This window comes from Embiotoca jacksoni, unplaced genomic scaffold, assembly GCF_022577435.1.
Source record: "Embiotoca jacksoni isolate LCO1_2020_lvr unplaced genomic scaffold, fEmbJac1.0.p SCAF_19, whole genome shotgun sequence".
In the NCBI taxonomy this organism is placed as follows: Eukaryota; Metazoa; Chordata; class Actinopteri; family Embiotocidae; genus Embiotoca; species Embiotoca jacksoni.
The window spans coordinates 2,313,077-2,334,944 of NW_027185329.1; the positions used below are offsets into that span (position 1 = coordinate 2,313,077).

At 42.8% G+C, this 21,868-nt stretch overlaps 1 protein-coding gene across 1 annotated transcript in view; it reads right to left on the reverse strand.

The window, feature by feature from the left end:
• Window positions 1–323: 323 nt before the first annotated feature.
• The window catches only part of LOC138200387 (BMP/retinoic acid-inducible neural-specific protein 3-like), a 47,539-nt gene continuing 25,994 nt past the window's right edge, over window positions 324–21,868 (reverse strand). The window contains exons 3-9 of the mRNA XM_069152993.1: window positions 18,313–18,503; window positions 16,306–16,496; window positions 11,173–11,278; window positions 10,665–10,901; window positions 7,924–8,146; window positions 2,340–2,682; window positions 324–1,692 (exon numbers count right to left, since the gene is read on the reverse strand). Of these exons, the coding sequence (XP_069009094.1) occupies window positions 922–1,692; window positions 2,340–2,682; window positions 7,924–8,146; window positions 10,665–10,901; window positions 11,173–11,278; window positions 16,306–16,496; window positions 18,313–18,503 (2,062 nt within the window). The 3' untranslated portion in view covers window positions 324–921. The remainder of the gene's footprint in view (window positions 1,693–2,339; window positions 2,683–7,923; window positions 8,147–10,664; window positions 10,902–11,172; window positions 11,279–16,305; window positions 16,497–18,312; window positions 18,504–21,868) is intronic.

Below are 21,868 nucleotides of genomic sequence, written 5' to 3' on the forward strand. Positions count from 1 at the left end.
TGTAATTCAACCAAATATTGTCCAATGGAAATGCACTCCTAAATCTCTGTAGATTAAACTATACCAACAGAGTAAAATGGAGGCTATTGATTGTATCCATGACGGTCTCATTTTTTAAAGAAACTATCGCCTACCTTTAAACTTGTTTGTTTGACTTTATATTGAGAATGGAATTAAGTAAAGCTTGTTAATCAGACATGCAGTGCATTTCTTGGCTCTTTGAGTTTGGACTTTCTACTTTTCCTGGATGAATTTCTGTTGAATGACATGATTGTGAAATGTTGAAACATGTGGAAGTAATAATAATAATAAAAAAAAGTCAATTTACATCACCGTGTGGCTGTTTTAATCCCTTACATCCAATTCATTAACTTTTTTTTTGTAGAAACGGTACCAACAGCTGGAATGTGTTATAACATGATGTTTTAATATCAATTTATCTACAAAATCTTGACTGACACCACTGTATTCTGGTCTTCATGGAAAGTGCACCGTCACTAAAGCAAAGAAACATATATAAAAAATTACAAACAAATAGACTGTACCATAAAATGTCCAATCATTCGGCACCGGTACATTACAGTAGAAATGAGCAGATTCATATTGAAACAGGATGGTTCGACTTTATGTGGTGGCATCTGCATTTCTACCGTCAAATTCTTTTCTGAAAGAGTTTCGTTCTGGAGGAACGGTCGTGCGTCTCCTCGCTGATCCGGCCGATTCGTTTATTAGATAGCACTGAAGGTAGTCGCCACGAAAACAACAAAAAAACAACCAGATGAGTACATTCTTCAGCTGTCCACAGCTGGTTGTCTCTCGGTTAACCACAGTTTGGTAATCCGCAGAGACCGAGCACAAATATACGCATACGTTCTCCCGCCTCGCTGCCGTTCACAGTCCCGATCGCCCTTCGAGCAATTGTTAACTGCACAGCTTGGTGGTCTCGTAATCCATTGAATTTGGCTGACGCAAGCTGAAGGCCTGTAAGGAGGCGTGAATGCGAACCACCTCGCTGGCGGTCAGTTTGAGTCTGTGTCGGAGGAGGCAGGCGAACAGGTCCAACCTCTGTTGACCCGGAGGGGACAGCCGGTTCACCCGGTCTCGTATTTCCAGGAGCTGAAGCATGGCCGTGTCCTGGGAGCCTTGCGTGTACGGGTAGTCCAGCTGCAGGATCAAGTCGCGGATGGCCTCGGGGTCAAAGTGCATGCTGTAGCCGAAGACCTGGATGCTGTTGATCTTCATGTAGCCCAGGTTCCGAGCGGGATCCGTTATTTCTAGCGGCTCGTAATAGACGCTGTCGTTCACGCCGTCTTGAGTCTTTATCCTGCTCCGAAGGTAGATGTGGATGGTTTCAAAGAACGTCTTCCACTTGTTGCCCAGCGTCAGAGTCCAGTTGTAACACTCAAAGGGCAGGTCCAGCTTGGTGGCCTGCCAGTCGGGGAAGCTGTTCTCGTTGGCGGGGATGTACCAGCTCTCCGAGTGGCTCCCTCCAAAGGGGTTGATGTAGAGAGTCAGGACGGGCTCCAGGGTGCTGTTCTTTGTAAGGCAGATCTGAAGGGATATCCCCAGCAGCATGTGGACCATGTTGGACTTATACTTGTTGCTCTTCAGCGTCAGCAGCATCCTCTTTCTCCACGATGGGTCGAACCAGCTGTTGAGTCGCATGTCATTGCTGATGAAGATCGCGTGGACCTAAACAGCACGTAAACACAGCAAATACATGCATTCAGTAAAACAAAAATAAAAAAATAATATATATGTATATAAATATATATACATATATAAATAACATATAAGTGAGATCATGGTTGAGTATTTAAGTTTTGATAATAATACACCATCGGATGGCCAAATTTGACAATTTCCTGTATCCATTTCAAATTAAAAGCTTTGGTTTCAAATTAAAAGCCCTTACATTTTTTTTTCATAGTCTAGCCATTTACTGGATTATGTCCCAGACTTGTACCAAAATAGAGGACATGCCAAATGACACACTGTGATTATGGGGTACACTGTGTATCTTGGATGACATGAAGTACAAGTTGTGGGCCAGTTGTGAAATCCAGAAGATGTATCAAGCTGCAGTTTCAGGCTCACCTATTTTTTTTTTAAATTTATTTAAAAACCACAAACAGCATCCAATAAAACACAGCACAGAGGAAAATAACTGGGGTAACTCAGAAGTTCCACAGTCGTCAGAAAGGCAAGACTTTTTTTTTTTTTTTTGTAACGCTGACTGGCTCCCATGAGCGCGTCTTTCCCAGGCTACTGCTTTGAAAGACGGATCGACTCTCAGCCAGCTTGACACAATTTAACAAAGGCTGAAAGAAAAAAAATACCTCGAGCCTGCGGTCAGCTCTCTGCAGTAGGTAGCCCAGCTCCAAATCCTGGAGGTCCGTCTCGAACCCGAGGTAGTTCTCCGTGGAGTCCGCCACCATTGGCCTGCAGGCCCCCTGCGTCAGGGCGAAGCCCGGGTTGCAGCTCCCACAGCGGGTGTGGTTGTCTGGCGCGCACGCCGCGCAGGCCGAGCCCTCCCCGACCGAGCAGGGCGGAGGCAGCTGGCAGGGGCTGTGCTCGTACCGGCAGCTGCAGCTGTGGAGCTCCTCGGAGAACGCACCGAGCTGGTTGTTCTCTGAGCAATACAGGAGAGACTGGATGTGACCCAGCCAGTAGGACTGAGGCCTGCAACCGGGGAGTGGCAAAACAGAAGAGGACAGAGAGAGAGGAAGGCAGAGAGGGAGTGGTTATTGAACAGGGTGAGCTGGTTTAATAGGAGGGAGCTTTATTAGGCCCGGGACACCTGTCTGGGTCTGCAGACAGCTTGTTCGTAAAAATATAAGACAGACAGGCCTGATATCATCGCAGCAAGAACGGTTCAGGTCACCTCCAGGTCGGAGTATCTGTGTGAAACTTTAATTTTTTTTGCATGACCATTTCAGCCACAATATTTCAGTGAGTAGGCAGTAAAAAAAAAGATAATAAATGTTAATAACAGATACTTTCAAAACATTTCTCAACCAAATTGCTCATGAGATGATAACTGAACCATCTTCATGACAGCCGATCAAACGCCGACCGATCATGAAGGTCACGAGAAGTTTATCTTCATTTTAAAGATGCTTTATTGAAGACCAGACAAAGTGGTTCCAGCCTCTCAAAATGACGGTCCTTGTTTAATTTCGGTGTAAACATTTGAAGTTTTATTTACAGCTAAAACTTTTTTTGCTTACTGGGAATTCCCAGGATGCCTTTGTGCATGAGATATTTCCAACAGGATTTTGAGCTCAATCTTTTTCCAGAACAACCCATATGAGGGCATCTTCAGGATCACACAGCGGGAACGTTTTTTGCCGCAATTCCCATTTGTTACTTCGCCAGCCTTGGCTTGAGATTCTCGTGGAAGTTTCATGTTATTTTTTTTTTGTTGTCTTCCAGTGCTCGATTGGTTTAACTTATACATGGAAAGTATATTGAGCGTGAACGGTGTTTGGAAAAGAAAGAGAAAGTGAGAGACAGAAGTTGTCTTTGATCTGTTTGTGACATAAATATTAGAAGTGCACTGCAGCCGAAGGGTAACTTCCTCTCAGACATACATAATTCCCCCATGTGGACCGGAGTTTGATTCCCGTCTGTAGCACTTTTTTCTCGGCTGTGATCCCTTTATGCTTTTTATCCTCTTTGCTCGCTGAAGGGAAGAAACGCTCAGTCTATACCTCTGGCTTCGCTTTTAGGAAAAAGAAAGAAAGAAAAAAAAAGAAGCTTCTTCTTTGATGAGGGTGTATGGAGGTAAACTTTATGCTAATCTGAAAATATTTGCTGGATTACATTTTGGTGCATTTTTTTTTTTCGTCTGTATTTCAATCTTATTGTGTGCTTGGAAACGGGAAGCAAAGAGTTCAGAAAATCGCTGATTTGAATATCAAAACCTTCCTAATGGAAAAGGCGGTCATGGGAAATGAACCGAAAGGACTCTTGCTTTCCATCATCCTGCTACCTGTGGGTAAGGAGTTTCACCTCTGACAGCTTCAGCAGAGCAGAGCAGTCACCGAGACAAGACTGCGGTTGTACTGTTCGCTCCCCGGTGTGATTGCGTACAGTTGTCTTGTTCCCAACGTCTCACAGCTGTAAATCACAGTTTCTTAACTTCTTGTGTTGTCTTTAAAGCCGGACGTCATGTTGAATTTTGGTCATAAAATATCGAGTTTTGTTTTCTCTCGGCATTGATTCAAAGAACACTAAGGTTTTGTTTGGATAATACACACAAAATATTAATAGTACTAATATGCATAAGGCTTTAACAGAACTAATTCCTGGACACGACATCAGAATGCGATAATTTAATTTGTCATTCTCGTTTCCGCCGGCGTTAATCTGCAGCTGAAACCAGCCGGCGCTCTTCTGGTTAGGAGGGAAGAGTTTTTGGAACATGGCTGCAGGCGTGGCGCTTTCAGTCGCGGGAGCATTAGTGAGGTTAAATAATGATGTTGGGACATAAAGCCTGCAACGCTCCCAGTCAGTGTTCCAGTTCATCCCAGAGATGCTGTGGACAGGGGGGAGGGGGGGGGGGTAGGGAGACCAGGCATTTGTGCAGGCCAGAAGTCAGAAAACTCTATATATCTACACCTCACTTAGAGCATGCAGGATGTGGCCACAAAGTTCAAAGAATAACATTGTCTAAAATACAAAATGGATCCCTTAATTGGAAATACAACTGTAAGTAAACTGTGAAAAAAAAACCCGGACACAAAGGAATAAAGATGTGCACCATCTTAACTTGTAAATATTGCATTGTAATTTTCTTTTCTTCTTTTGTAAATATTTTATGAAAAAAAAAATCAACAGTCCGTGTGTTGCTTCGCCCGGCAGACAACTCGGTTTTTATCTTTAGTAGTTTTTTTAATATATCTTTTTTCATTGTGAAAACAAATGAGTAAACAGCTTAGAGTATTCCATCAAATCACCGTTATTATCCTGCAATGTTTCAACACCATCTCCACTGGGTTTATTGTCAGATCTGCAGCAGATGCAGGAGGACCGCAATTGTGCCGCTTATCTCCCAGAACCTTTCCTCCAACTCACATTCATCTCCTGTCAGAGGCACCACATATACACGCTATTAATAGCATTTTTGTCAAACTACTCAATTAGTCAATCAGTACTAAAGAAAAGCAAGCGAAAGCGATCAAATATGAGGAATGTAAAGGAAGAAAAGACATGTGGTGTAATGATTACAAATGAATGTGATTAAAACTGTAGTTGTAAAGGCAAAATTGGTCAAATCTCCCGAGCGCCTTGAAAGGATCATTAAAAAGCTCTTCAACGCTGTTAGAGTTAAATCATAATTGCACTCAATAAGTAGTCAAACAAAGATGAGATGACTCCTCCAAGTGATGCATTCAAAACCTCGGCACAGGAAAAAAAAAAAAAAGATCAGCACCTCCTTTTTTTTCTTCTTTGAGAAGCCTCGGCATAAGAAAGCCATTTTTCTAAGCTGATTAAAGCAGAAGTACTGGAAACATCACTTGAATGACAATGAGCATCATTATGCCTAATGGCTAAAAAAAAAAAAGTTTGAGCACAAAAGTGTGCCGGGCTTTTTCTTATCGTTACCCGCCTCACATAAGTCAAGCTGACGACCGTCTTATTCGCTCATAATCGTCAGCGATGTGGAAAAAAAAAAAGACGCCCGCAGGACGCGAAATCAATCACGTATCGCTCGTTTATCACAAGTGCTGCGAACAGGAGAGTTAAATTGTTGTTGTTTTATTTTTTGTTTGTTTCGAGACTTTCCGATTCTCTCCCGGACACGACGCGCGCCAAACCCCAAATTCTCTTTCCACTGACTTTGGAGATTTTTCTACGATGAGAGTTAAAAAAAAAGGAAAAAAAAAACAAAACTAAAAGGAGTGCCTGCGAGTCAACGTGGTGGTAATAACAAAGATAATCGCTGCCTGGATGGCGGCGATGACGCTTCCTGGCAGGTGAGTGCCGGGAATATCGGCTGCGTGGATCAGTGATTAATGTGTGTTTTGGCGACGCGGCGGAGAGAATAAGAGCGATCGAGGAGAAGGGACGCGGAGACGGAGGAAAGACGGAGAGGCCGGACATTAAACAGAGTGCACTGTATGGATTGATCTGACGGTTGATTTATGTGCCGTCGCCGTCATTAGCGCGGCGGCCGAGTCGATCTGAGTGACTGGCTGACTGCGACGGTCGGAGTCATCGCCCTTTTTGTAATCACCTGCTCCGGCGGACAAAGGAACCCGTTGTGGACTTCACTGAATCTCCAAAGACGAGTCGCGGATTTTGGAAAGTAAAATCGAACTCTTACAAATGGCATGTCTCCATGTGTTTTTTTCTTTACTGACAAGTCACCCTCTTTTCTGGCATTTAAACTGCGGCCGTCGTCTCTCGGGAGAAGAGACGCTGTTGTTGCGACGCAGATGGAAGTAATTGAGGAGGTCGGCGTGGATTGAAGGTCGCCATTGTGTTAAATGACACCTTTTGCCCGTGAAGCTGCGACGCCGTTTGCGTGTCTTCTCTCTCTCTCTCTCTCTCCACCTCGACCCGGTGGGCTGCGACACCATGGACAATACAGCCAGACGCCGGTTCAACTGAGAACGGCCTGCTGGGAAAGTGGAAGGTTTTCGAGAGCTGCGAGAAAAAGTTGAAAACAAAAACGACGGAGACCATCCTTTTTTTTTTTTGTTAAAGTAATATTAGCTATCTAGGGAAGAAGCAATCACAATGAATGCTTTAGCCCGCTGTGTGGAAAACACCGAGATATATATCGTGTTTCACCGTTCAGCCCAAAAACACGACGTATGATTTTTTTGCTCAATGTCGCCCGGCTTGTACAAAGTTTCCAGGTTTTAAACTGGGGTTTTCTTTCTTTGAACTTACAGTAAGTTTTGATTCTTTTAGGTCAAAATAATTTGACTCTGCAAAATTAAACCTTTTCCATCGATGCGGCAGATCAGAATTTTTTCAGACAGTCATAGAGGCTCAAACGCTGTTTGGATATGCTGTTATTCATTCTGGAAAGTAGTTCTGATATGCAGACTTCAGCAGAAAAAACTCATTTCAAATTTCGAATTAACATTGATGGTGAAAGTTTGCTGTCGTGATTTTCTTAACTAAATGAGTTGGTTGTATGTGTTTAATCCCTTTTTCAAACTTTATCTGACTTGACAATAAAAAAAAAAAAAAAACAGAATTTGATACTCTAAAGCCCAAAAAGACGTGAAACTATACATTTTTTAAAAATCTTTTCAGCCACAAAACGGGTGAGAAAAATCGGGCGTTCTGAATAATTTCAGAGGATTTCACAGAGATGAAATCCAGTGAAATGAAATGAACATTTTATGACTTCATGAAAATTTCATGAAGCTACATGAAGATTTAATGGAGCAGAGATTTTTGGGGGTTTTCTTTTGAGGCAGCTACGATAAAGTATGCCAGGTGAGCTCATTCCTGGCGATCTGCAATTGAAAATATGTGCGTGTGTAAAAATTTGGGCTGAATTTGGTTGAAAGAAAAAGAGCTGTCTTGTTTGAACAGCATTTCATTGACTGCGACAGGATGTACAGAAATTCTTAGACAAAGCTGTGCTAAAGTCAAATCCTCTACATGAACTTCAAATACACCAAAACGGGTCATCGTGAGGATACACAAGTGAAATGCTTCCGTGGCAACTTGCAGATTGTTTCCTTCCACTGACGTAAATGTAAAGCAGCTTTGGGCGGAAAAAAAAAAGGCCAGAGCCTTGCAACTCCGATGGGGGGTAAACATGAAACAAGGAGGCGGAGAACGTACAAAAACGTTAAAACACCACAAGAAGTTCGATTGTCGCGGGTTTACCCAAAATCGAAGCGATTCAAGCCTCAAAAGACGTGAAAACGTTGTCAAATTGCTCGTGCTCACCGCTGCCTCGGTATGCGGACTTGGGGCTGTCGGTGACATCTTTTGCTGAGACTGAAGAGCTTGAAGATGACTCTCTGGGCTCGTTTGGAGAGGACCCGCATGCTGTTCTCCAGCTGCTCGTAGCGCCACTGGAACAGGCTGTCCAGGGACCACAGGTGCTGTATGGTCGACACGTTCAGGAAGTAGTTCTGGGGCAGCCTTGCGTAGAATCCCTTGAATTCATCTGTAGCAACGGAGAGGACACGTAGAAGGAAGTAACTCGTATTATTAATATTAATCGTAAACTTGATTTATTTAGCACATTTCAAAAACAGAAGATAGTTGATGTATTTCGACAATATGACTTCTCAACCATAATTTGAATCCTTCAACAACGAGTCAAAGGCTACCTACAAATCGCCGTTCGCTTGCATGTGTTGTGTTGACGCACACTCCCTCCTACCGGTGCAGCTAGCAATTTCAAATAAACTCGACCATGAGGGACGAAGGCGGTAAAAAGCAGCCCGATTTTGTATTTTGTAGAAACGGAAGCATTAGATACAGATACTGCACGTACAAGGAAAAGGTCGGAGCAGATCCGAGCGTTTCTTTTCCATATATGAGTTTTTCAGGAGCCGAGCATCAACATGTGATGTGGGTGAGACTTTGTTGTGCAACTTCTGGTGTTCAAACTTCAAACACCGGCGGTGGAAAAAAAAAAACTGGGCCAAGTGTAAAGATAACTGAGTGTATAAAACGAGCCGTGACATTTAACTTCCACATCAGACGGACAGCCAGCACCTCAACAGGAAATGTATGTTGTTTACAAAATGTCTGGGCTGCTAACTGGAACAAATTTATGTCTGCAGCTTCCATTATTTACATCCTGCAGTGGCTTTTTCACGGCTCCGGTCCGTGTAGCTTATTTATCAGTCAATGAAAAGAGCCACTTCAATGCTCTGTTGAACAACTGACCGGTGAAAAGCAGAATGAGAGACACTATAGAACGGAGAGGGTGCACCGTTCCTGTCCGACACGTTGAAGCAAATAAATGCTGCATTTCTCAGCTGGGTTGAAAAGGAGGCTTCGACAGTGCATAGACTTCGGTAGCGTGTCGTGTTTGGACTGCAGATGGGGACTTGGGAGTTTCTGCGTGGGGACCGAGCGTCTGACAGGTGCTGCTTTGAAAAGTCACCTCTCACTGTATTCGGTAAAAGCCAAACAAAGGGTGACCTTTGGAGCAGAAGGCTGCATTTCTTAAAGGAATAATGGGCTCATTTTTGAAAAACAGATACAACTCTGTTTCTAAAAAAAGAAAGTTGTGACGCTGTGTACGATGTTAAATAAAATCAGAATGCAAGGATTTAGCAAATCATATAAACCCATATGTCATTGCAAATAGAACAGAGAGAATATATCGGAGCAAGCAGACCTCAAACTGTTGAGCAGCTGAAATCCCATGTCAGGCAAGAACGGGACAACATTTTACTTTCAAAACTCCGGCAACTGGCCTCCTCAGTTCCTAAACGTTTACAGAGTTTCGTAAAAAAGAAGAGGTGATGCAACAGAGTGGTAAACATGCCCCTGTCCCTGTTGAGATGTGTTGCTGGCATCAAATTCAAAATAAACATATATTTTGCATAAAACAATAACATTTCTCAGTTTCAACATTTAATATCTTGTCTTGGGTCTATTTACAATTAAATACGGGTTTGCAGGATTTGCAAATCATTGCATTCTGTTCCTATTAACATTTTACACAGCGTCCCGACCTTTTTTGGAAACGGGGTTGTACTAAATTTGCAAAACAATAATGAACACCTCATTATTAGCACCAACAACTTTATCATCATCGCCTTACTTGAATGTGAAGTGAGTGAATTCTGATCCATCTAAATGCGACAGCCACATTAGAAACTAGACTTCATCTGGAAAAGCATTTGCATAATCTACTGCATCCTTCCGAGACCCCTTTTCGTGTCGAAGGTTAACGGTAGAAGTCACTATTCTTGACCTTCGTCGGTGCCAGCGGTTGGATTTGGCATCTTCTGATGCTGATAAAGCCGCCAGCTAGAAACCTGCGATATCCCTCGCTGAAGGACACATTTATGACATTTGTTGGCATCTGTATTCTGGGCACGGGCTCGCCCTCGCTTCGCAGCCAGCTATTAAAACGTAAACTTTGAAAGTAATTGCACTTAGGGATATTTCAGCCAAATCTGAAGAGTGGGAAAAAAAAAAAAAAAAAAAAGATGACATCCATTTTGATTTTTACCTGAGTAATAATCACCCAGGAAGGGTGACCGAGCACAGCAATAATAACCAAACATTATGCTAAGAGCTTCCATTCAAACTCCGTTTCCCCGGTGATATGAAACGCTGGACCGGCAATAAATGGGTTTTTATAGCTGATTAATCTGCTCCAGACATATTGTAAACTACCTGAGCCCCAAAGCTGTTGATTTTTTTTTTTAATCTGGTCATGTCGCATAGTTAATTTGCTGTATGCAGACAGTGTGCCAGGATCCAGGATTTTCAAGCAGCTATTATACTTCACCTATAAATCAGAGAATAGGGAGGGACATACATATAGAATTCTCTCTCAGATTTAATGGTGCGGATAAAACACTCGAATTCATCCCCACTTCCTCTCATATAAATGATTTATATTCAAGAGGTCTGATTTTCCTGCATTTAGGATGAGGCATGCAACGGGAAATGAAGCGAGAATCCATTATTTTCATAGTGAGGGGCTTCCTCACCTGATTCTTCAAACTCTTTGTAGAGCAGCCCCCACGTCTCCGTGATCCTCTCCAAGCTGTCCTCCATGGCTTGGATGTCCATGTAGGGGCAGTTGCATTCTGGGAACTTGGGGCCGCAGCTGCACCAGCAGTCGTTGTCCTTGCAGACGAACTCGCCCTCTCCGTTGCAGGCGATGTAGCTGAGAGCGGCCTGCACAAAACTTTCTCTCAAGTAGTCCGGAAGGATCACTTGCAAGCCTGTAAAACCAAAGCTGGGTTTAGTGCCGCCATCAAACTGCAAATTTAGGGAGTGACGGTAAAAGCATCGTTTCGATAGAGCGCCGGCTGATCTTATAATTCACTAAATAACATCTATAAATCGGTATTTTTGGATGCCAAACAGTTACTGCTGTTTACTTCATGCACTTAAACTTTTCATTGGAATGCTTGATCTTTAAAAACACGTCGTGGCAGTCACAATAAAAATAAAATATCAAAAAAAAAAAAAATCAAAAAAAATCAGACAAACCTTGCAGCTGGACTTTATTTTCAGGGCTCTGAACCAGCACGGAGCTGACAGAGTCAAGGTTGTCATAGTTACTGCATCCGAGAGGACCTGTTCGGGTCTCTGTCACCTGGGTAACAAAAAAATAAAACAGCTCCTTTATAAATCCCTCTACTGCATCCATTTTAGGACACGTCCAAGGTTAAGTTAGAGTTCTTTACACACAAAACCTATTTTAAAGGTACTTCTTAATTTCGGATACAAAGAAAATGTGTCTTATGCAACATGAATAGCTTTCTCCGTTCTATTTAAGTGAAGTGCTTTCTACATAATCGATTGCGCTTGTGAATGTGAAAGGAATACAAAACTAGGCTGAGCTCCTTTTGGGTCTTTTAAATTGCTGTTCGAGTGCTTTTTCACGCTCATCTTTATGCAAGCCTTCTGCACGTTTTTTTTTTTTTTTTTTTTTGTGCAGCCGCTGATTGAAGACATTTCGATTGACCTTTGCCACAAAAGCAGCTGCAACAAAGTGCCCCCCTTTTTTTTCCCACTTCATTTGCAAGAAAAGATCTTATTTCAGCACGCTCCCTTTTTCTCGCCGTGACATAGTGGGGGGGGGCACATAACCAACTCTCATTTTTCTCTCTTTGTGGTCGTGGGACACCATATTTTGTTCGGCGATTTGTCCTGGTCAGGCTTGTCAGAGGGACAGTTGGTGCAAAGTGACAGATGGATGAGGCGAGACAATGAGGGTCAGTCGATGAGTAACACCATCACAGAGGGCTCGAAGGGCTCGGGAGCTCGTATGAGCCAAGGAAGTCAAAACTCAGTATGGCGCTCTTTAATCAAAAGCCCTAATCCAGGAAAAGAAAATAAACAAAAAAAGGACTTGAGAGCAGAAATAAATATCCTCTATGAATGGGAAAAGGAAAATGAAGATAATTTGAGTGCAATTCTTCCACTATTATATTTACATCACGTTATAAATCCCTTGTTTCCCATATGAGGGATTTTAATGCTGATATAAATTTGGAGGAAATGAGATACAATGCTGTGGTTTGAATCCACATGATTATTGAATCCATATAAGGACTTATTTGATATGCCATATGATATCCCATATGGCAAAACACTGACTGATGAGCAGAGCGTTCAATTTCCGCTTTGCTGAGCAGCTGCTATTCACTGTAGATACATTCTGGTATATTAAAAATACTTAATAGGACATTATTGGCCACCTGCATCTCGGCACGTGACCGGATGAGGGAGTGAAGCGAAGGCTGGAAGATTTGTGTCTTTATTTGGTATTTTTCTTCAAGATGGGAACGTTATAGTTTCGGTGTTGCAGCTAAAACTATCCCATGCAAACAGAGACAACCAATTCTGTATCATTGCCACGTACATCCGATGAGGCTGCAGCATAATTTTGCTTTCGTAGGCGTTACCGTGCAACAGATGGGTTTAAGTTTCCTTTTACCTTTTGTTTGGTCTCCACCACCTCCAGAGAAAAACAGTCTCACATTATATCTTATACTTTTTTTCACCGGCTTGCCGCAGAGTTGGTCTATCTGTGGCGTGGTGCTGGTCAGGTAGCATGAAGTGTGTTTATCAGAGCTTGTTTGCCCCAAAAAAATGGCTGCTTTCTCCAACTGGAGACTTGACTGGCGAGGGCGGACATACGTGGGCTGTCAAACTAAAAGAAAAGGGCTAACAGAGGATTAAAGTAAAACCCTGTTTAATGCAGCTTTAAGCCTTATCATTAGCCTCCAACTGTCCTTATTTCAATATGTGCTTGTGTACAGTGTGGGTTTTGTGTTTTTCAGCAGGTTTTTTTGTTTTTGTTTACCACTGTTATTTCTTTATTTGGTGTCCTCTTGTCGGAAACGTACTGTTAAGATAAAGTTTGGATCGAGTGGGATCCTAGATTAGCAAAGTAGTTGTTCATATACTCTGTAATGGCCCAGTTCACAATCAATCGAGTTATAAGACTGAACACACGCTGTGCTTTTTTTTCTTCTTTTTTTGCCACAATGAGAGCACAAAAAAAAAAATCGAGAGACCGTCCACGAGAAGAAAATACAAAAGGCCTGTTCTTCACTGTGTTTGGACAGACTGGTAAATATGGATTCAGTCCAAGATATTGTAAAAATCATAACAAAAAATGCTCCCTTCTGCTCTCTGACAACTGAAGTCATTACTCGTTGTACAAACAACTCTCGCCCTGCACCGTGACTTCTAAAAAATAAAGCCCAGATTTCCGTAGCCAATCCCCCGGCACACCACAATGCTAACACGCTTTTCCTCCAAAAAATGAGCTTCAATTTCCCCTTTTACACGGCGACAGCAGGAGGCCCTCCGGCCTCACCAGCCCTCTCCCATTCACTCCTCCACTTGTTTGATTTCAAATTCATGCAGAGAAGCGCTTAGTCGTATCTGTTGTGCCGTGGAAACGACGCACGGGTGCGAAACAATCCGTCGCTCTCTTCGACTGCCTTCTCCACCGGTGACGGAGGTGAATCTTTCCTCTACCCACTTCCCACCTGTCAGTTACGCCAGATGACTGCCTTCGGAGCATGAACGCAAACTCGCTCGTCTTCTTCTTCTTAAACTAATTCCCAAGAAATGAAACAGACAAAAGCATCTGCCTCGACACCTCAGATGTGGCCCACCTTCGCTGCAAAAGAAATACTCCATCCTCCCCGAACACAATGTAGTGAGAGGACGGAGCTTTGATATAAGTACAGGGAGTCTGATTCATGTTCTGCTACAGCAAAGAGGGCCGCACTTCACAGGCAGACTACTGCTGTGTTCCAAGAAATGGAGAAAAAAAAACGTATAATAAAGGCAGAAAGGAGGGTCATTCTCTCCTCCGTCACCCTATTAACCTCACGCTAGCTGAAGGTGACAACCGCAGGCAGAAATCTGTCACAAGCCGTGTTTCACAAGACTCATTTATCTTCCGCCTCGCCATATGTGCTCATCACGGCGCTTCCTCCAGACTCGGTGTGCTTATGGCGGCTGAAGATCGTATCTCCGTCACGAGCAGGCTGATAAAAATCATAATCTACTTTAGTTTCCTCGCTGCTATCGTTGTGTCAAAACAGGGAAATTGTGAACAATGAAAGCGACACTCGAAACCCCACGAAGCCACCGCGTTCAAAAGGTATGACCTTTGAAAATCAAATGAAAAATTGTAACGTGTGAATTTCAGTGAAGACAGCAGTCATTTATATAAAATAATAATATTGCATTCATTAACTGTACACAAAAAGTGGATGTAGCTCCCGGCTCTGAAAAATGAAGCCGATGCAGAAGTGCTTTAAGCTGCGATACCACCGAGGGCCACTAGAGGTCGGCTCCAAAAAGCCTCCAAATCTCATAAAATTCGCAGTCAATCAAATTTTACCCACAAGTTATTTCGATTTTGCAAAATAAGTCACTCCTTCTTATTAGTTTTCTGTCAATTTATCTGAAAATAATCCCGTCATTTTATTACAGAAAATAAACTTCAAAAAGATGTTTTTGGGGGCGTGTCTGTTTGATCGACAGGCCCGTGGCGCAGTCAGGTTACGGCTATCGTTTTCCAATCAGATTGAGTCATACCCCCAGAGCTCGTCCAAATATGGTCACAACCAACCTGCATTCACACCAAAACAGATGGCAGTACAGCACCTTCCCCGCGGGGGGTGTGAGGCGCTCCGATACTTTATTCCTCCTTAATCCAGGAGGTGGCGGCAATGTGCCTAAAAGCTGTTTGCCAGCCGCCATGAAACAACAAAAACGCCAAACAACGGCACTCCTTTGTATTCCCTCACGGCAGGGTTGTTGTGCAGCTCTCGAAAGGTCATCTTAGTGGCGATCAGTCTCTCTTCGACCGTCACAGTCAGCAGAAATCACGAGCTTAGATTTGGTGCGTGCTCAACATTTACAATCGAAGCCGGTCTAACGCTTCATAGCAAAGACGGACGCAGGAGGAGCACGGGCTCCTGTAGCTGTCATTCTTTCGGCTGCTGTTGAGGCACGATTTGCGGAGACAAGTTGTTAATATTGCTCAATCAAACAGTGAAGTTCTATTTGGACAACTACTATTTAATTAGCTTACTGGAATTTGTCAATTTATTTGCATCTCATGGGAATAAATGGGTTTGACTTGGTATCAGCTCAAGTGTTCAGCTGTGTGAGAGGTAAAAACGAAGTAGTCCAAGACAGGCGAAGAGTTTTTATATATTTTTATATATTTGGTACTGAAGATGGGAACAGACAATAACAATACCATTTGCACTTCCCTTAACTTCCCTTTTTGTCTGATTCTGTGTTTTGAACATTAAGAGGTCAAGTTACAACCAAATCCCTCGTATGTGTAAACATACCTGGCCAATAACGCTGATTCTGATTCTGAGATTTCGAAGCGACAGTGACCTACAAAACTTCCAGTGATTTAGGCGATGGGTAACCGGGTGGTACAGAATATACTACATGCGCAGGACATTTTCCGACGTAGCAGTGCTGCCGTAGATGTGTACTTTGGCCAGCAGGGGGTGTAGTGTTCCCGCTTCACAGAGCAGTGTGTGCCCATTGAGATGGCAAAGGATGCTGGGAAATTACAGGAAGTACAACATACCGTTGGCGAGTCGTGGCTGCTCTTGTCAACGGAGAGCAAATTTATGAATAATCCTCTGTTAATTACTGATATTTCGTGAATTATGTAGGAAACTGTTTAATGATTTTTGTTTTTTTTCTAATCTGATGTTTTTTATTGAACTTGGCTAACATATTTTGCCGTGTGGACACATTTTGTTTCCTATTTTAGATGAAATAGCCGCTGAATTTGATACTTAGCAGAAGTATTGTTTTGCAGGCCAGCGTTGTGAATGATTTGTACCATCTACCATATTTGTGCACTAATTGTGTGTTACTTTTTTTTTTCCAGTATTTTTACACTACTTTTAGTGTTCTGAAATAAAATATAAAAAGACCCACAAACTTAGCGTTTGGAAGTTGTCGTTTCATATTTTAGGTTTCCGGTTCGTTGTCGTGGTGAAATGAGTCGACCTTGATTGACGACTGGCCCAAAAGATTAAAAGTTGATCTTTTAATGTTTGAACACGGGGTGCAATTCGAATGAGCCCCAGGAAGAAGATCTGAAAAAGGCGTCACCTTGATGGCAGTGGAGGCGATCTGGATGTGGTGCAGCTTGCGCAGGGTGCTCTCCCTGTCGATGAAGTAGGAAGCGGCCAGCTGGTGCAGAGCCTCCAGCGTCACGGCGGACGAGTTCCCCGAGTAGTCGCTCACCTCGGCTTTCTTACTCAGTTTCCTCTTATCCACAAATATCGTTAAGGCCTCTTCTCCTGCACGGGGATGAAAAAAAAAAAAAAAAAAGGCTTTTAGTTAGTTCAAGAATTTGTCTTGTACTTTTGGAAAAGGAATATCGCGCGCGCGTTATCTATTGCCGTTGAGGTCTTCCAAGTATCATCTCACTTCGAGCTTCTCGGAGACTAAACCGTGCTTTCTTGACATAAAATCAAAGCGTTATTATCTTAAGTGTTTAAGTGATTTTGGGTGTTTATCTCTCTCTTTGGTGCCAAGCGCTCCTTGGTGAGGTGTTTATACACTGCACTCCCCACAAATCTCTTGTCAGTCACGCCGCGTGCCAACTCGTGTCAGATCGTTTCACTTGGATTTCCCGTTAATAAGATTTTAGTGTCTGCGTTTGGCACACTTTTTGTAGCAGAACAAAGCCCATGCCGCCTTTTATGTTTTGATTTTTCTCCCCTCCCCCCCAATTAATCTGCAGTTTAACACGGCCTTGAATTTAAAACCCTCCACCTGCTCCCCCTCCGGGAGAGACACCACGATATTCCAGGGTGTTTTTTGGAGGACGGGAGCAGCCGGCTGCGTCGCCCTCCGAAGCGCGAATACACTCGACCCACAATTAGGAAAAAGTCACGTCACCCTGGATCAGAAGCCACCGATCACAGCAATCAGCACTTCATAAGTCGAGGGGAGGGAGGGGAGGGAGGGGAGGGAAGGGGGGCTGCGGCGCCGCGCCCTCTCTTTTGCTTCGAGAGTTCCCGAGACGCCGCACATCATATTTCTCATCATAATGCAGCGTTAATGCTTCAGGGCCCATTTTTCTGCCCGCTGACTTTTCCTGCCCGGCTGCTGAAGGGCGGCCTCTTAATATCACAATCTATTTATTAATTTCATTAAGTCCATATGTTTCTGAATACAGAAGCAATCCATTCAGAACCACGGAGGCAGATCTCTGGCAAACATCCAAGGCAAACTCCTCATTCTCCTCTCTTCATACCACTAAGTACTGGCTGAGAGCCAGAGTGCAGGACTGCATCAGCTCAGGCAGCCGGGAGGATTGCATTATTTGCAGCCACTCACAACAGCGACCTTTTCAAAGCCGGGATGTCGGGTCTGAATTAATTGACAAGTGTTGCCCTGTAAAAGCAAAATCTGCTTTTCAAGACTTTGCCTTCTTTTCTTCCCTGCTCCTGGAGTCGGGGAAGCATTAATGCTCGTACGATCGTAAACCCAAGACGGGCCGGCGGCGACGGTGAGTGGGAGTGTCATGTTTGCAGCCCACAGGCTTTTTGAGTGCATTCATACATCGCCGAAGACCCATTTCTGCGCTGCCACCGACGGTATTATTCCGCGGTGAAGTGTTTTGCGTTTGTTCTCGCAGGCTTTCCGTATGGAAAACAGATGGACACAACACCGCAACTTACTGCGAGAAGCTTTTATCATCACAGATTGTGATACTTTACTGGTCGATGTATTTGCATCTAACAGTTTTGCAGGGTTCTTGTTTTCAACAAAGTCAAATTAGAAATAGTGAAATGAACATGAGACAGTTTGAAACAACTCCCTGAGATTGATCCTAATTAACTATGTTGTTACTGCTGATAAAAATCTGCCAACTGATGGATGCTCACCAAAATAAAATAAAAAAAGAAGAGAAGTTTCATCTGCATCTGTCTGAAATGAATGAGCCTTTGTTCCAAAAAACAATATCTTCTGAATCTGTCAACATTGTGAGCTGCGTGCGAATGAAAAAAAAACTAAGGTGTGTGTGCAGTTCAGTCAGTCAGTTAAAAATCAGGAAATATTAATAGACACTAATCATATTATATGCATGTAAAGCGAGAACTTTACCTCCCAGTGTAGCTGACAACAGGAAGTGAGTCCCATACTTCCTGATGAGGTTGTCGGCGATCATCTGCGTGGTGGGCCGGCGGCCCAGCAGTCGAATGTTCCTGATGAACTCGGGGGTCAGAGGTAACGGCGACTCCAGGAAGTCCCTCCTTTCCACCGCCAAGTTGTTCACCTTCCATCTCCCGAACTCCCTGCAACCGATTCAGAAAAGAAAGAAAAATAAAAGACGCATACAAACGTGAATTAACTCATAAGTCGGGCAACAGAAAATATGCGAACATCTCAAGACTTTTAAAGGCTCTTTGTAGAGTTTTAGAGTTGTAGTACCCGCTTGAGTTCCGTGAAATTTAAATTGCCATTTTCTTTTCATAGTTTGTAAATTGTATAAACTAAAAGATTAATTAGTGCATCAAAAAGAAGTTAATGGGTGAGTTCATAATGAAAATAATTACTGTGCCAGCTCTACTCATAAAACAGAGGAGGTGACAGCCTCGGCTTCAAAGGCACGCAGTCTCTTCCTATGGATCCATATTTTTTTTTTTTGCCTAAAACTGAGTTAGTGGAATAAATGACAAGAAGGGAAAAGACAGAGCAGAGCAGAAGCAGGCAGACAGGGAGTATCGAGTTTAATTCATTATGTCATGTGCTTTGGCGATGTCAGAAACCCCTCGACCATACCGAGACGGCCTGAGCTGAAGTGAAACTGAGAGAAGGAGCGAATGAGAACAAGACAGAAACTTTCATGAGAAGACATGAAAAGAAAACCCAAAACAACCCGGCCAGACTGAAAACCGATGGTTTCAACTGGAACCACGACTGTCACACGGGACGCAAACGTGCTCCAAAACTGCACAGCTGACAGATGTTTTCCTTAATGGCCCGATCACGAAGGTGGTAGGAGACGTAGCTCCATCGCTCAAAGACAGAATATTTGCCAGAGAAACAGAAAGTCAGAGCAAAAATGTCCCAAAAAATGTATGAAATATATAACACAATAAATATATATAATAAATATTCCTCCTCTTCCCGCCGACGACTGCTGAGCCAGACCTCGACCACGAGCGCAGACTTTATGCTGCATTTTAATTCCCCCGAAGCTTCACTGATTATACAGTCTCTGGGCACATTAATACATGATTGCATCTGACGGATGATAAAAGTGAAGGAAAAAAATTAAGAATTTTAATAAACTGTTAAAGTCAGGACTTTGTTTCTGCCTATCTGACTCTCACAGCCTGGCACATGCAGTACATTTCAAGAAGGGGGGAAAAAAAAAAAAACAGAAAACAACGTAAGTCAGAGGCAGCATGATAAGATGAAGTGGAGCGAAACTCAAGGAACAGAAGAACGCCGGCGTTTCGATCAATAAAGACCGACTGGCACTCTGCATGTACTCTTCCATTCCTGTAAAACATTCGCCTCAAGGCAACGGCTTTGGACGGATATTGCATTTGGAGGCGCTTTGACTCAATGCAGAGTTAATTTTACTGCCAAAAAGTTCAAGGTGTTTAGCGAACGATTTCCACGTTAAGTATCCTTCACGCTCACGGGCTTCGCAAATGCGGCTACACCCTCGGCCGTAACCGGGAGAGAGGGCTGTGAATTAAAATGCGCTGTGCTGGTCTGACACTTCGACAAAATTGTTGACATTTTTTAGACAGAGAACATGGCGGGTCCAAAAAAAATCCAAAACAAACAACAACAAAAAAGGAGTGAGGAGTGTGAATGACACACTTCATCTGAATCTCCTGTTTGCAATCACCATCAATTTTTGTTCTGTTTTGATTCAATAATAATAATAATAATAATAAAAAAAAATCAATCAGTTTTGATTCAGAGTAAAATTGAAATGGTCAAAAACAATTTATTTTTTTGTCTGGTCAGCATAATATCGTATTTAATGACATTAGACGCCAGAATACAAAGTACCGAATGTCTGCTGCTCGTACGAGTAACTTCGATGGCAGGAAGCGGCTCATTTTCATCATTTTAGTTTTGATTCAAGACACTAATCAATGTACAGCTCGGAAAAGGCCTCGCGAGCGTCAAGTTCATCACCAAAGGAACAAAAAAAACGGAGATAAAACTAAATCAACTTCTGTCGCTTGTCGGCGGATGAGACCACAGCTCTGACGTTACATTTGAACAGTTAGGACAGTTTATGGGCCTTCGATGATAGTGACAGCTCAGAAAGTGCAGCATTACACAGAAAATGACTGATAAGCTTCAGACATAAACGTGCTGTAATCTCTTGTAAATCCATATTTACCCTCAATCTATACACACACAGTTTCCAGTAGTTGCCAGCAGATTTCCCCGTTAAGCTTTGGTGCCAGAGTTGTTCGGCTCCGAACCTCCCAAAGAGAAATTCAACTAATTTTGATGAAAGTGTTGCTGCTTGGCCCGAGCAGGCGAGGCTACAACTTGGACTCTGACCACTGCTAACCTGCTGCAATAACAATTGGGATAAGAGAACCGTTTGCCAAACTCCACAAAAAAAAAATCAAAAAAATGGAAGGTTTTAAAACAGCTTGCTGTACAAAAAGTATGCTCTCAGAACTGAGCTCAGGAATTCCTCATCTGTACTTCTGCTTTGGCCTAAAGGACCTAAACTATCTTTTATATATATATTTTACTGAAATGCTGTTTTTTTTGTTTTTTTTAATTTATTATTAAATTGGTATGATTAGGGTATTGGGGCAGTGATTTTCAAATTAAAACAAGTAGGGATTTCATTAAAAAAAAAAAGATGCCGTTATTCCCATCGACCAATCAGAATTTAAGAAACTATAGATTATAATCTAAAGACACTTCTTTTCACATTGTAGTGGGATTGTTTTGTCTACTTTCAAAGTCTGGAACTTTTATTGCTTTAAGCCCACATGGACAAGAACTACTTAATGCAGACTGTGTTCAATTCCCTGACAGCTGGCCAAACTCAGTCTGTTGAGGAAGGTAGAGATTATTTTTTCCCAGGTATTGTTTTCTAGGCTCTAGATGTCGATTGCAGCTGTTGTGGTGTTTGATTCTGTTGCTCTGTTGAATCTGACAGATTGCCGAAGTGCTTTCAAAGAGCTCGCAGTTGCTACTGCCTCCGTTGTTTTCATTGGCGTTCATAATGTTTCAACTTTTTTTAACTAGCTGCCGCTCTCCCAGGGTAATGATACAGGAAGGGATTTTTACAAGCTCCTTTGAATTACACACCGCTTCACAGCGAAGTTAATGGAGAGAAACGATATTGGAGTAACAGGCGTCTGGGATTTATAGACAACATTTAACACCATCGATTAATACAACTCCTACTAAGCACGTAAGTAAAGTGTGTCGGTATCGAGCTTCTCACCTTCAAAGTCACAAAGTGCTTTTCAAAAGCAAACAACATACAAAAGGATGATTTGGTGACAATTTGACCCACATTTAAAAACATTAAACTAACTAACACGAGTTAGCCAAAGTGCGAAGAGGCAGATGTTACATAGGGATTACCCAAACGCCTGCGTTAACAGAAATTAGTTGTCTTTTAAGAGTCCACGTAGTTTTAGAGCAAACAAATTCA